At 39.3% G+C, this 15394-nt stretch overlaps 1 protein-coding gene across 2 annotated transcripts in view; it reads right to left on the bottom strand.

The window, feature by feature from the left end:
• Nucleotides 1-1312, bottom strand: part of UGGT2 (UDP-glucose glycoprotein glucosyltransferase 2) — a 75145-nt gene extending 73833 nt beyond the window's left edge. For both annotated transcript variants that reach the window (XM_042839091.1, XM_042839093.1), the window contains exon 1: nucleotides 1138-1312. In XM_042839091.1, the coding sequence (XP_042695025.1) occupies nucleotides 1138-1283 (146 nt within the window). In that variant the 5' untranslated portion in view covers nucleotides 1284-1312. The remainder of the gene's footprint in view (nucleotides 1-1137) is intronic.
• Nucleotides 1313-15394: the final 14082 nt, after the last annotated feature.

Raw genomic sequence — 15394 nt, 5'->3', positions numbered from 1 at the left:
GTTAAATTTTGAACAAAATACTACCAAACCTTATGGCCAGGGTTGTAAAGTAAAGAGACTACTAATAAACACAATGTATTTTATCTTTATTTTTTCCATACGCTCACCAATATACTGTTATATATGAAACCAGTTGAGAATACAAACTTTTATTAAATAGCAGCTATACATACAAATAAGAACACAGTGTTGCGTTACATTTTTAATTCAGTCACAGACTTTTATTCATTACAATGTTTACTTTGATAAAGAAGGGAGGTCCCAACCTCTCAAACACTTTCAAAGATGGGTTGTTCGTTATAAATAAAAAAAGCTGGAGTTACTTTATTCTAAATACAGATTTACACTTACTGGTTACATTTCTAAAGTCTTTTTTAAGGCAACATCAGGTGTTTTTTATTCCTTCCCCCTTACATCTGCTATCATGAGTGCATTGTTTTCTAATGTTTACTTTGGAACCTTGCCACTTTGATGACAGGAGCTTGCAATTCTCCCTTTTGTGGGACTCCTTCATACAGCATTAAGCACGTCGAAATTAACTACACAAAAGATTCTGTAAAACAAACCGGCTCAGGAGCCACAAACATCCAACACTGGAAAGCATCTAAGCTTCAATATTTTGAATTTATGATTGCAAATTAACAGTACGCTTTTAGAAGACATGGTTTACTACTGCAGCTCCTCATCTTCATTAAAGCGTTTCCTTAACTTGGGTGAGAGGAACATCATCAGAGAACCACAGAATCACTTGGGTTGGAAGGGACCTCAAAGCCCACTGATGTAGGCAGGGCTGTCACTCACCAGCCCAGGCTCCAGGGCCCATCCAGCACGGCCCTGAGCACCAGCAGGGCACAACCTGCAGGGACGGGACGCCCTTTTGCTCAGTTACCCACCTCATCAACTCCACGAGCAAAGCGTCTGAGTAGGCTGACGACAGAATAATGAGAAATAGTACACTGAGGACAGGGGAAAGGGTGCTAACGGCACGTTACAACCGAAGAAGCTGAGCAGTTTTCCTAACTCGAGCAACAGAGAGAACAGAGAGAACAGAGACCCGCCCGCCTGCCCCCCGATCCCCGACCTGGGCAGCAAATGCCGCTCCCTTCCCCCGAGGAGGGCGGCGGGGGCTGCACGCACCTCGCCTCCAGCAGCAGTGGGGTCGCCGGCCATTTCGCCGCCAGCCGAGCCGTCACGGCCGGGGAAGAGGCCGGATCCCCGCGGCAGGGACACGGCCGCACCCCCAGGAGGAACAGAAGGGCGAACAGCAGCGAGTCGGCAGCCATAAGACAGCGCGAACCACACTCGGACAATCACCGCCCACACGGCCCCCGTTGCGCCTCGCCCCGCCCACGTAGCCAATGCCGTACTCCTATTGGCCGTCCTGTGCGCTCTCTATCGGACTATTGGCCACGCTAGGGGCCAATCACGGACAGACGGCATATAAATATAGTGGAGTTGTACGCGCTTGTGCCTTGACACGCGGCCCCGGAGCTTCAGCGCTTGCGTGGAGTAGCGGCTGGTGGAGGGAAGGCGTCGCTGCGCGCGCAATGAAGTGTGGGTAGCGGTTGGGTCCTGAGGCGGAGTTCATCTCCAGCTGAATCGTTGGTTTTATTGAGGGAAAGATACAAGGGAAAAGTTTGCTGCTGTAAGGGTAGCACAACTTTGGAGCAGATTGCCCAGAGAGGCCGTGCAAGCTCTGTTTCTGGGTATCCTGCTGTAGGTGTCCCTGTTCATTGCAGAGCAGTTAGACTCGATGGCTTCTAAGGGTCCCTTCCAGCTCCAACCATTCTGTGATACTGCTGTGTGCTCCATGGGTCTTTCTACCTTACCTTCATCTGTCAGCTACCGTTCTCTATGAAGCAGCTGTGTTACATTTTATTTTACATTGATATTTGAGAGACTGCTGTTGCTGCTTTGCTGTGATTTCTTAATAGGTTGTACTTTCTCTTCACACAGTTTATTATTTACCACACAAAAGAACCTAAGCTTTGTTGCCATTAGTTGTGGGAATACTACTTTGGATACTGTGGTGAGATAAAGTGGAGCTCTAAATCAATTGTAAGATAATTAGTATTGGCTGAATTGCAGAAAATGATTAATTGAGTTTTCTGTCTTGCAGAAAGATCCTTTCTGCTTAAATGCAGAGGTCTCCATTGGACACAATCTCTTTCCCAACACATTTATCTCTCCAATTTAGGGTTATTTTTTATCAGTTGCCTAAAATTGAGGGTCATAGATAAGTTAATTTATTCTGTCTTGTCCAGCCTCCTGCTCAGAGCAGGTCTCTGAGGTCTTTGTCTATCTCAAGGATGGCCTACACCTACACCTCTTTGAGCATTTTGACCCATTGCTTGATTCTGCTCTTCAGAAGTAAGTATGGTTTTGTCACAGAGCAGCACCTTCCTTATAAAGAAAATATTTGTGTATATCCTTCTATGTTCAATATTTATATTCATCTTCCCTTTCCTTTGGTACCTTGACTGCATTCTAGGCACAGAGTGCCAAGGTACGCCTTTCAGAAATCAATTCTTTCATATTTATGTGAAGGCAGATTTTAATCTTCAAAGCAGTGTGCAAATCTAGGAGATGGAGAGGAGACTTAATCTTCATTTCTCCTGCAGAGTTTTGTGCAATTAAGTATTCCAAATAAGAGACTTAGACATTGCTGTATGCACATTCCATATATATGAGGAAAACCCTCAGTTCTCCTGAACCATTTTTCAGCGGAACAGAAAAACCATTACAATAGAACCTTAAAATTATTCATTTCACAGCTGTGTAAATAAGAATTGATTATCATAGCTGTTTCAGTGTGAATAGAGGAAGTGATTAATGAGGGTTTCTCAGTAAGATGCAAATGTTTTGTAGTATAAGTCGTAGTGAGCTATGTCTACTTAATTGAAACAGTAGTACTAAGTGAAAATAAGTTGAACTTCATCAGTGTAATCAGTTAGCTGAAAATACAACTCTTTTTTTTTATAGATTGAAAGTTTTTGAGCTGAACAGCTTCCTTTCTCTCACTTGGAGGAAAGACAAATGACAAACACTAGCCATGATACTGCTGTTACCTAGTCATTGATTTACAACTTCTGAGCAGTGACTGCTGGCCTCCTTTTACTTTGCTGTGAGTTTGGATGCTGATCTCTTCAGAACCTATCAATGTTGCTCTGCATTATGAACAGAGCAGGCCTTCTGAGGTGTTTCCCTGCAGAGATTAAGTATGAATTTTAAATACTGAGTAGCTTTTCATCCATTCCCTTGGAAATGAAGACCAACCTGAATTATAAGATTAGCATATGTCTATGTAGCAATATTATGCAATAAGCATATGTGATATTATGCAATAAACAATGCAGAATTTATTTTATAATTTAACTCTTCTTTATGATTTGCAGAGAAGAGCAAATTCAAAAGCTGTTGTAAAAGTAACAAGCCTGATTTCAGCAGCTTAGAAGCTGTTCAGTGGCAACTCTGGTGATCATAATCTGTGCTGCTTTGCTGTAAGCCTACATATGCTACTGTAGTAAACGTTCTCGTTCAAACTTACTAGAAAAACAAAACAAAACATTTTGCTTTCTGAAATGGACATAGAAGTTACAACTGCTTATGACCCATCTTAGAACCATAAAGAAAATACTTCCTGAGTCAGGTGAGACAGCTATGAATCTCAAGGTTTATTTGTAGTACTTAGTGGACTACCAATTTGGGGGAATGCAGCTACAGCTTTCTGTGGATACACCAGCTTAAGTCTGTAAGGAATGATGCAGTTCTGTTTTGCCAACTGGAAAATGTGTTTGCAGTGATTTCTGAACCATGCTGACTCACCTGGGCAACTGACTGTGCCAATGAATAAAACCAGAGCTTATCTTTAGCACAGCACAGCTTTCCTGAATCTGACAATGCCAGATCTTTGCTTACTCAACCAAGCTCATCGTGTAACGTGAATTGGGAGTTATGATCTTACTACCTGGGGTGCTCTCACAACTATTCCCTTATTTACAAAATCTTGAGACATTCTTCTTTGTTGAGAACAAGCATTTCTCCCATTTTCCCCAATTGTGAGTTTGTACGTGTGCTTACTGAAAGGAACGTATGTAGAATGTCATGGGGTTTTAGTGGAGACCTTCATAAATGGTTATAGGTATGTCTGTAATTCCTAGAATGTCATTTTACTTCTGTTCTTATTACTCAGAAGCAAATGTGTTTTGTGGCACTTAAATAATGCTTGTCCAATCTTTGCCAATAAATTTGACGGGTGGAGGTCTGTGTAGTTCAACTAAATTTTGAATAAAAGTTATCAGTGAGCAACCTACAGGCAATCTTATTGCAACAGTATTCTAACTTGCACACTAAGTTGATGTGGGACAAATCTGCATGGGACCTTAATATTTATTCTAGACAGTAAAAAGCATTCAAAATGTCTGAAAGCTTCAGCAAAGTAGCAGACGTAGCAGGTGAATCTTAGACTGGCATGCATGTGGTTTCAAAGTTTCCAAATATGGGGCAGGGATGGTGTTTAAAGAGGTAGAGTGAAACCAAGCAGGAGTGAGCTTACTTACTTTAGTCATGTTATGCAATTCAAGGAGAAATTCTTTTGGCATCTTTTGCCTTAGAATGACCTGACTCCAGATAACTATAAATCAAGAACTGAAAAGAAGTTGTTTTAGTTTCAATATTTTTTGTTTGTTTGGGGTTTTGTTTTGAAACCAGGTCGAAGATGGCATGAAAATGTCAGTGTTTGACTTAAAATCATAAAATCATTTGAGTTGGAAGGGACCCTTAAAGGTCGTCTAGTTCAACTCCCTTGCAGTGAACAGGGGCACCTACAGCTAGGTCAGATTGCTCAGAGCCCTGTCCAGCCTAACCTCGAGTAGCTCCAAGGATGAAGCATCCACCACACCCTTGGGCAACTTGTTCCAGTCTCTCACCACCCTTACTGTAAAAAGCTTGTTCAAATCCAATCTCTCTTCCTTTAGTTTGAAATCGTTTCTCCTTGTCCCTTAACCTGCTGACCATGCTTCTTTGGATGCAGCCCAGGGTATGAATACTTATTATGTGGGTTTTGAATTTATTTAAATAAATTTTCTTCCTACTGAAAAATACTCTGCAAATGTAATGCTTTCTCTCATGTTCACCATTTCCAACCCAGCAATTCTTAAATGGTGTTATATGGTCTGAAAAAAAGATAAGCGAGTGATGCACCAGTAATACAAAAATTATCTTAAAATGTACTGATTCAGTTAGTGATTTAAGTAACAGCCACACACTTATGTCCCAAATGTAGTTTGCCACAGGCATATGTGTGGGAGATTGAGTTCAGCAGGTAAAGGATGTTTATGTAAAAAGTGCTAAGATGAGGTTTTGTTTTACATCATTATATGATATGCACAAGAAAAATGACTCAGGATAATTCTGAACACATAGGAAAAACAGCAGCAGCAAAAAAGTCTTTAGTGTGATGCTGCTGGTGAGTTTACTGAAACAAATACAGTATTTCCTGAAAAGAAGGAATTCTATTTGCATTACCTGTGAATCAAAAGGTGCTGCTATGTGTGAGGTGGAACAACTGAAGATCATATGCCTTCCCAATGAAGTATGGCAGCAGTGTTTCCTTTTGAGTCAGCTCAGTAACCTGAGCACCAAATCCTTGCTTGAAGGAAGTACATTAAAAAACATAAGCTAAGTTGGAAGAACGGAGTTGTGTTTTAAAAAGTGATATGTATGTATATATATGCACAATATGCTTAGGTAATACAGGCTTCATGTGGTACGTGGAACGCTTGAGCAACTGGAATGTGCTCCCCATGGCAGTGCTTGTGGCACTGAGCTGCTGGAATTCACAGAGCACTTGGACAGCATGGTCAGACATAGCATTCAGTTTTGAATGGCCGTCTGTCGGCCAGGGTTGGGCTCAGTGACCCTTGTGGATCCCTTTAACTTGGAGTATTCTGTGTTTACCCAGGGAGTCTTCAACCAAATTGCTTTTGCCATGCGACCAGAGAGGTAACCTCTGCAGTAACTCCTTGTTCTCTGCTGTCTGGAGTGGCATAGTGACACTGGCTTTCAGTCAGCTCTGGAACTCCTGAATAGGCAACACACCGTTCAGCCTGAGGTACCTTGGAAGTTGATCCTGCTTTATGTACAAGTAGAACAAGATGATCTCCAGTGTGCTGTTCCAGCCTATGTTAGTCTGTGACTAATGTAAATATAATTTAATTAAAGCTTTGTGTAACTAAAACTAAATGGAACAAGTCATGCCGCTTTATTGTGTGAAATACAGTGAATTTGTTACCGGTGGAACAAATTCCAATGCTGCTCTTCAGATTTTGCAATGTTCTTCTCCTCTGTCTATTATTTTGGTAACAGTAGTGAACTAGTATGTGGGCTTCTGGTCTGTCAGGGCTCATTTCAGCTCACTTCCCTAATCTGAAGAAGAATGCTTCTGGATAAGTAATCTAAATCCATTCCTTTCAATAACTTATACTGAATGTATTTAGAGGGAACACAGAAGTATTACTTTTCAATAATGTAAATTAATATTTTATGTCCTTTTCAATTTATCTGAGTATATAAAATTTTCAATTTTTATGATTTATACACAGAGCTAATTACAATCCATTGTCAAGACAGCTTGAAAAATCAATGTAAAAACTAACAGTTACACATAAATGAAAGAGAGGCAAAAAGTGCGGCCACAAGCTATTACACATATAATGAACATGGATTTATTGCTTAAGTCTCTTATTACCTTCTATTATTAAACCATTAAGAAGGTCCTTTAAGTTTAATCCAAACTGAAAAAGACACATTTGTGTGCATGTATGTATGACATTCCAGTCAAATATGTAATAAATGAACACTTTGAGAATTAAAACTCCCAAAGAAAAAAAAAATGATTCCCACATCTCAGACATTACTATTACGTATCCATCAATAAATTATAAAATACATACTTTAAGTTCATGAAATATGACAAAGTTGTTTTTTGGAACATGAATGTATATATTCAATCACAGAATCCCTAAAGTTGGAAAAGACCTCCAAGATCATGCAGTCCAACCGTCCACCTACCACCAATATTTCCCCACTAAGCCATGTCCCTCAGTACAGCATCTAAGCATTGCTTGCGCACCTGCAGAGTTGGTGACTCCAACACCTCCCTGTTCCAATGTCTGACCACTCTAAAATCCAAACAAGCACAGTCCTGGTGAAATAACTGGCCAGAAAACCCAACTGCAAAGCTGTGGTTTATGGCTATGCATGAAGAGATTGAAATATGCAGATTTCTGGAGCTTTGCACCTGCATATTGAAGTGATTACATGTAATTAGCAATGTGATTATCAAATATGTTTTCACATACCACGTGTAATTAGACTTACAGAAACACACTACATTTAGAATGTTTTAATGTAGATAAACTTTGAGGGCAAAAATGAAGAGTTATTAACAAAATGTAAATGACTTAACCTCTAATGTGCTAGCCTCTGCATCTCTTGTATCTTTCTCTTGGCAGAAGGATTCCCAGGCATGCAAGCTTACTGCAGACATGAACCAGTGGTATGGGTTCTGCAGGCTTTTTCACACCTTATCTGTATTCAAGGTGAATGAAAAAGAAGGCAACAAGATCAGCGTTGGACGCATGCTGTCTTCATGTAGAACTCTTTTCAATATCATTCACTAAAATAAAATCATGCCTACGGTTAGGTACTTGGCTAATTTCTAATATTAAAAACATGTCTTTGGTAAACATATACATAACAGCTAATTGAAAACTAACAAAAAATTATATTTATCCCTTAGTCTGTGATAAAGCTGGGTTCCATAGTGGAATTACTTGTCTTCCTTTCTATTTTCCACTTTACTTGGTCATAACTTCCTAGAGTAACTGAAGTTAAGTCAAACGTGCTGCCTGTACTGGTCATTTACATTTGCTAATCTGCTGTTAATACCATAATACTGATAACTATTTCTGACAGCTATTGTAAACAATTTATTATAATAGGCTGATATATGGAGACATCCTGAAAGAATTAATGTTAAATAATAGATGTACTGTAGGTCTACTAAAGGAATAAAAAAGAGATACTAGTACTGGCAGTCCCAACAAACCTTTCCAAAGAAGTCTTTCTAAAATTTCTTCCAAAGAAAGTGTAAGCTCCCATCTTCCCTAGGTTTTTACTATAAAACTGTGGTTCTCAGAAACTTTCTTAAAAGAATGCAATTCTAAAATCTCTGGATAACTTTAATATTGCTATTCCTTATCGACTGGAGGAAGAGATGATAAGTATTTTAAATAGTCTCTATTTAAATAAAACGGCATATACATTTTTATGTTATGAACATCAATTCAAAATGTTTCAATGTCTGCTAGTCCTCAGTAATGCTTGCACATAGTCATGGGCTGTTACTACTGGTAATTGTTCAATAGATCAAATTCTGATATTTTGCTCACCATTAGGAATCTGTCGCCTTCAGTATGACTGTACTGCTGTATGCTACTTCTGTCCTTTCCTACCAACATAATTCATATTCTGTTTATTCCTTTTGCCAGAAAATGATGTGCAGTGTTAGTAGTTTGTACGTACATGCACCTCTTTATTGAAACATTTCAGGTGCCCATAGACTCTTGGTCTGCACTAGCTGCTTTGATTAACCTGTATTTTGATCTCCTGTTCTGACTGTCTGAGAATTATTCCCTTGACTTTTTTGCCATTTTAAATCTGAAATAACACTTGAACAGTCTTCATGTCAACTCTGCCTCTGAATTTACAGTTTTCATCTCTAACCTGTCTGTGGTGAACAATTTTTCTTCCCGCTAGTATTTTTCCCTAATCTTTGGTCTGTCTCAGAAAGACTCCAAGGCCAACAGATCCTTCCTTATACTAAGAGCTAGAGAAAAAATTCATATATTTACATTTCTTGCCACAATTTGCTATTGTAAGTTAAAGTTCCCAGTTCTTCTGATTACTACACTTCCCAGCATACTTAATCCAAGACCATAAAAAGCAGTAAATTAATGCTGGAAACAGATGCCTCAGATCATGGCTTCATACCAAGTGTGAGTATCTAACTTGCCACTTAGAGTACAAATAACTTTCATAGAATCACAGAATCACAGAACGGTCTGGGTTGAAAATCACCATCATGATCATCCAGTTTCAACCCCCCTGCTGTGTGCAGAGTCACCAACCACCAGACCAGGCTGCCCAGAGCCACATCCAGCCTGGCCTTGAATGCCTCCAGGAATGGGGCATCATCAGCCTCCTTGGGCAACCTGTTCCAGTACATATTTCCATTCATAGGTTTTATGAAAACACATGTGGAATGACATTAAATCTTCGTGTAATGGAAGAATTGCTGATCACAAACCTTTAAGTTATTAAAATGAACCAAAAAGAAAAATGAAACTGCGGGGAAAATGCTTATTTTATGAAGACTGTACAACCTTTTTATGAACATGTTTTTCCAATGGACATTGAGAAGTGTCTCAAGAAGAAAAAAAAAAGAATTCTAAGAGATAAGTGTAAGCATTGTTTACTTATTGGAAACTATTCTAAACACATCTTCATGATGACCAGCACTTTTGAAATAATGCCTTCACCAAGTGTGTAGGGCTTGCAGAATCTTATGGTTGAATGAGAAAATCAAAAGGAAATACTGAAGAGAAAACAATGAAGCAGTATTCTATCAAGGTGGTGCTACTAACTCAGGTGCTTATAGAACTAGAGGTGAATAAGAAAGAGTTAAAAAAAAGTCCCAAGCAAAAGTTGGAGTCTCTCAGAAAGAACCAAACTGGACTAAAAACAACAGCGCATGAACAATACTTGGTTTGTGAATTCAAACTTCAAAGTATCCAAGTCAGCTTGTTGAAATGAATCCAAGTGAGGTCCAGTAAGAAGTGGCAACCCAGAAAGTGATAACAGTTCAGAACTTGCTGTGATTTTGAGTAAACTGTTGGAGGTCAGTCATAAAAGAAAGGTTCAGACTTGCCGACAGCTGTGAAAGCCAGATAGAGGTGCTGAACATTGATCCTGATTTACACTTCTCTCCATTTTCCATCTATATCCCACAAAGATCAGATGAAAGAGATGAAAGAGTCTAAGATCAAGTATTGGAAATGGAGACTTCCTGGAAGACTTTTTGTTGTTGCTACTGGAGCTTTTTTGTTGTTTTTAGTTGATTGGTTGGTCTTTAAAATTACATCCCATGGCTAAAAGATGGGCAAAAAAGGTTATGTCACGTGGATCAATTCTAATATTACTTCAGATTTATTTCCCAAGAGACACTACAATTTTAAACTTTATAGAAAGCTGAGATGGGGATTTGGATCAAGTTAGACCTCAATTATCCATATGCATACTAAAGTCAGTCCTGAAGGAAAAGACAAAGTATGCCCTAAAAAACTTTTCAGACTTCAGTAGTTTGACTTCTAGACACAATCAGAAGTGCTCAAGATAAAGTGATGGTGGGTAAGTTCTATTTGATAGGGATGAGCAAATTAAGATTACCTGAAAGAAAGCAGAATTTTTTTTGTGCAGTGACAGGAGGAAGAAAACATTGCTACAATGCATGTCACCAGGTGGCAGTGTTACACAGTCTTGCAGCTCCTATGCTCTGTAAGAAAATTTGAGATCTTGGAAGGAATACTGATAGGAATATTTGTTAGTTTTTGTTAGGCAGAAGGAAGTTCCAGTCTCTCTCCGCCCTGATTTTCCTGCATCAGAATCAGTTCTTCGGATGACATTGCAGTCTGGGGACTTGACATTGGCATGGGCACCACAGTCTTTAAACAAGGGAATGAATTGGATCCTCTTAGGTTGCTCTATAATGGGAAAAACAAAAGACAAAATGCAAATTTAGTAGAGATGTCCTTGACATGGCCGACACTGACTGAGTCTGTAGCACTTCTACTTGTATCAGAATCTGGAAAAGTGTAAGTGGATGTGTGCAGATTATCAAATAAATGCATCAAACTTTTTCTACGATGAGGCTAGTGAAGCTTTGGAACAGGCTGCTCAGAGATGTGGTGGAAGCCCCATCCCTGGAGACACCCAAGGTCAGGCTGGTCTGGCTCTGAGCAATCTGATGTAGCTGTAGGTGTCCCTGATCATGGCAGCAGATTTGGAATAGATGACTTTTAAAGGTCCCTTCCAACTCAAACGATTCTATGATTCTGATTCCCTGATACGCCTTTGTTCTCTAATAAGTCAACAAAAGCAGCCCTGTACTCCAGGGTTTGCATCATAAGTACTGCAGGATTCAAAGGGCTGGAGACTGCCAGGAATGTGTGACAGCAGGTCTAGATTTTTCTCTGTCTGCAACAGAAGTGGAAGAGCCAATTGCTGTGTCTGTCCTGGTAAATGCTGTCTTTGTGTGGCAGATTTCAGTTGTAGAAGGAGCATACCCAAATGACCCTATGTTTAGTTTTTTGGGGGATTACAAAAACAAACAAACAAACAAACAAACAACACCACCCTGCATTTCATACTCTTTGCCTTCTCCCTTTGCTGCAGGACCAGTGTTTGCTCCTTGTCATTTGATCTTGCACTTACTCAAGTAACTTCCCATTCACTGACTCACCTGGCATATTATGAAGATGTGCACATCTTCTTGAACAGCAGCATCAGCCAGAGGCTAGTATTTGGCTAATTTGCAGACAGGGATTACACCTCACATCATTCTTGCTACAATTTTGATTGCAGCTGGACACTAGCAAGGCTCACCATTCCTTGTCCCTCATGGCCATCATATTCTCTAAGCAGTGAACTCCAGTAAGCCCTTTACATTGGCTACAAAGAGATTTTCTTTGCCAGCAAACACACTGGAATTTAACTTGAATTTTGTAATGCTTGCCTACGTCACAGTGCAAATGGCAAGAGAGAAAACAGTTTTTCCTCCTTAAATTATGAAATATAAATGATCTAGTGGTGTAGTCTATGTTAAATTAAACATCATCTTTCTTGGATACTGAAGCCATATGCCATACCACGACCTGACCTGCGTTGATGCTCTCAGTGACTGAGTGCTGGTTGGAAATGTCTTCTGGAATGGTTTGACTCCCAAACTATGTTCATGGGTTGTTTGGCAGAGTGCTGGACACAAGCCAAAACATGTTACACCACTTTATTATTGTTTACTTTGCTAGATGAACATAAGCGATGCCCAGGAATTATCACTGTTTCATTTGCTGGTACAGATGCCTTCTGTGAATCTTTTGCAAGAGCAAAAGATGACCAAGTCTGCTTGGTAGAAAAGAAGTCCATCTATGTGCAGCAAAGCCTTGGCATCAATCTAAAAGATCTAACTCGGAGTTTTCAGAAATATTCCTTTTTGGGCAAGAAACTATCTTCACAATTGTTACTAAAAATAAAAAAACAAAAATCCTATGAACGGTTTAACTGAGTTGAACAAAGAAGTAATGAATAAAATGCTGACTGTCCCAGTTTTCCTAGCTCAGTTCTTGCTTGTGGAACTATCAGCAAGCAGCAATGTATAAAGTATGACTTGTAGATGTGATTTCTTATGTACTAGAACATATGAAACGTTTAAGACTATGAAATAGTAAGGTAGTGTAGATATTGTGAACTGCTACTACGTCACTTCCAGGACAGTGTATGAAAACAGCCTCGGAGACTGAAGAACATATTTTAACTCACATTTATGCATCATCATCTCTGCTAGACTGAAAACACTGCTTCTGTGATGTCAGTGTTCTGACTAAAGGTAATGAAAGGGGGGTGTAAGTTTAAGAAAGCTACAGAAAAGAATGGCAAGCAGAAGAATTAAAAATTAACACATCATAATGAATTACAGGGTGGTGGGGCTGGTGGGAGGCATAGATATAGGTATAAGGCATAGATTACTTTAAAAGGAAGAACAAAGGAAGAATAAAGCATTCAATTTGCCATTGAAATAGAAGGTTCAATAAATGCATGTAATAAAATTTAATCTGAAAAAAAAATAGGGGAGGTTTATACTATAAACTTGGCTACAAATTAATCCCAAGGAGATGACTGAAGTTAGTACGAGTCTATTAATTTAGCTATTATGGTTTTACAGTTTGCATCCCTGTGACAAGGGAGACACCAGGGAATTGCTACACAGAGAAAAAAATGTTTTATGGGAAATCTCAACTGTCTGCAAATGCTGAAACAGCTCAGGTCAAGTGGTGATAAATAATTTAAAGAAACCAATGTGGAAGTGTCACTTCAATTTTCCATTAACAGATCTAATAGATTTTAAACTTTTCTGACAGGTAATTGCTGGATGAAATCATACTTTTGTACCTTTGTTTCATAATATCATTTGCTTACTCATGCATTTTATACAAAACTTGGTGTTGGCACAGACACTGTTTCATATGCCCATCAATTCTGAATAGCCCATGTTATATTGACTTCTAAAATAAATGGTAAGTGTGCCAGTTTTGATTTTCAGCAAGTCAGAAAACCTGTTGTGTGTTACCTGTGAAGCGCCAAGCAGAAGGGACATTCTGTGTCGAAATTTAATACAGCATTGTTCTCATATTTTCACATCAACAGATTCTCTGGCAGAAATGTCAAACAAAGCTTTACACGCTGTTTTTTAACAGGGGGATGTACTCCATCTGAAATTACAATGAGGAATAGATCTTGCTGTATTTATTTATCTCATCGATTATTTTCTTTGGACAGTTGGTGAACTCTGAGCTCTACTCTGGCAGTATTGGGTATTGGAGAAGTGTTATGTAAAAAATAAGTGAAACCTCGATCTTGTAATTGTTTTATTTTGAAATCCATGGAAACTCCATTCATTTTGTAAGAGCACCTCAAAACTAGCCTGCAACTAACTAGGGATTTTCCTTAAGCATTCATTGGAGGCTTAAAGATTAGTTGTATTTTAAAGGGAAAAATGTTGGGACTTAACAGTACTTGCAGTTCTTATGGCTTTGTTTTCAATCCAGTCATATTCACATTAAATCAGTGGAAACACATTTAGGTTCAAAATGACTCTTATCCTTGCTCTATTGAGGCTGACGAGCTATAGACATTGACTTCTACAGAACCTAAATTTTACTGAAGTTTAATCCCACAGGGCCTTGCACTGTAACACACCTCTCTAAAGGAGAACATAAGATGGTATCAAATAGAAACACTGCATTCTCTTTATAGGGATAATGCCACATGGGTACCTTCTGGAGACCTTGGCTTCTCCTCCAACTGGGATTGCCTTCAGCAGAGCTGACAGTACTCCTTACGGTGTGACTGAGTGGGGGCTGGATGTACTCTGAGTTGCACAGCTGTGTAAAATGCGGTCTGCAAAACATCATTAGGAATATTAAAATTCATAAGTGAAAGGCTGTCTGTGAGAGATGCATAAGCACATTCATTCATGTGTACTTTTTGCCAGTTTCAGAAATTTGACAGGTTTTTAAAAGTCAAATTTTTCATCTGAGCCTGATTATAAATACTCTGACTTCTCCTGTACATCCTTTCTGCCCAATAAAATATATATAGAGATACTGCTTTTTGCCAATCTTCACAAATCGGGATCTCTCTTATCCAAGTCTGAATAAATGTTAAATGTAACTGTAATTCACAGTTTCTCTGTTAGCAAATTTACCTTTGATCTCCTTTTCAGGGAAATGAAGGTACTGTGTGAACAATCTGGTACTTAATGAGAAAATCTTAAATTGCAATAGCATTTCTGTACCTCACTAAAAGCACTGTGATAGATAATTCAGTCTAAATACTTTAGCAGTGCTTTTATTCCAAATACGGATTTAGCAATACAAGCAATACCAGAGCTGTTTGTTACAGAAACAAAGTTATATTTGATGTTGTTTCTCTATTTTGATGTTTATTTGTTAGGTAATGAATAGACTAAAAGTGGGAACAAAGTGCTTCCTAACCTTACATTTATAAATACACAATTGTCTATGGGAGAGGCTCCCTATCAGCCAGGAAAGGAGAAAGCAATGTGCTTATGTCCCCATTTAGGAGGCTGAGGCTGTGCGAGGTAAACATTCACCAGATAGCCCATGACATTTTAGTTAGACAGAAGTGCATCTCTCTTGATGTCTTGGCAAGACCAAGGTCTGGTTGCTCTCACCCTGCTCTCAGCCTAAATCCTAACAGCGCAGTGGGATCCTGGCAGTGCGTGTGCAGCTTGTTCATGTGGTTGCAGTCAGGTGATGGATGCCATTGCTCCTGCAGTAACAACAACTGAAACCTCCCTTCAGCGTGACCATTTTCTGGAGCTTTATACGAAGACTGCTACAAAAGCCATGCCTTCTATTTTATCCTGCAGACCCTCGGTGTCAGAGGCGAATGTTGCAGAAGAGCTGAGCCTTCCCATCAGTGCTCTGTCCCGTGTTGTTGCTGTGCGACAGATGGCAGCACAGGGGCAGCGTGA

The sequence above is a fragment of the Centrocercus urophasianus genome, unplaced genomic scaffold (genome assembly GCF_019232065.1).
Source record: "Centrocercus urophasianus isolate 14NV4802_14NV808 unplaced genomic scaffold, USGS_Curo_1.0 seq_9, whole genome shotgun sequence".
Lineage (NCBI taxonomy): Eukaryota > Metazoa > Chordata > Aves > Galliformes > Phasianidae > Centrocercus > Centrocercus urophasianus.
Note: the sequence above shows the minus strand (reverse complement) of the source record. Positions and strands in the feature narration are given on the sequence as shown.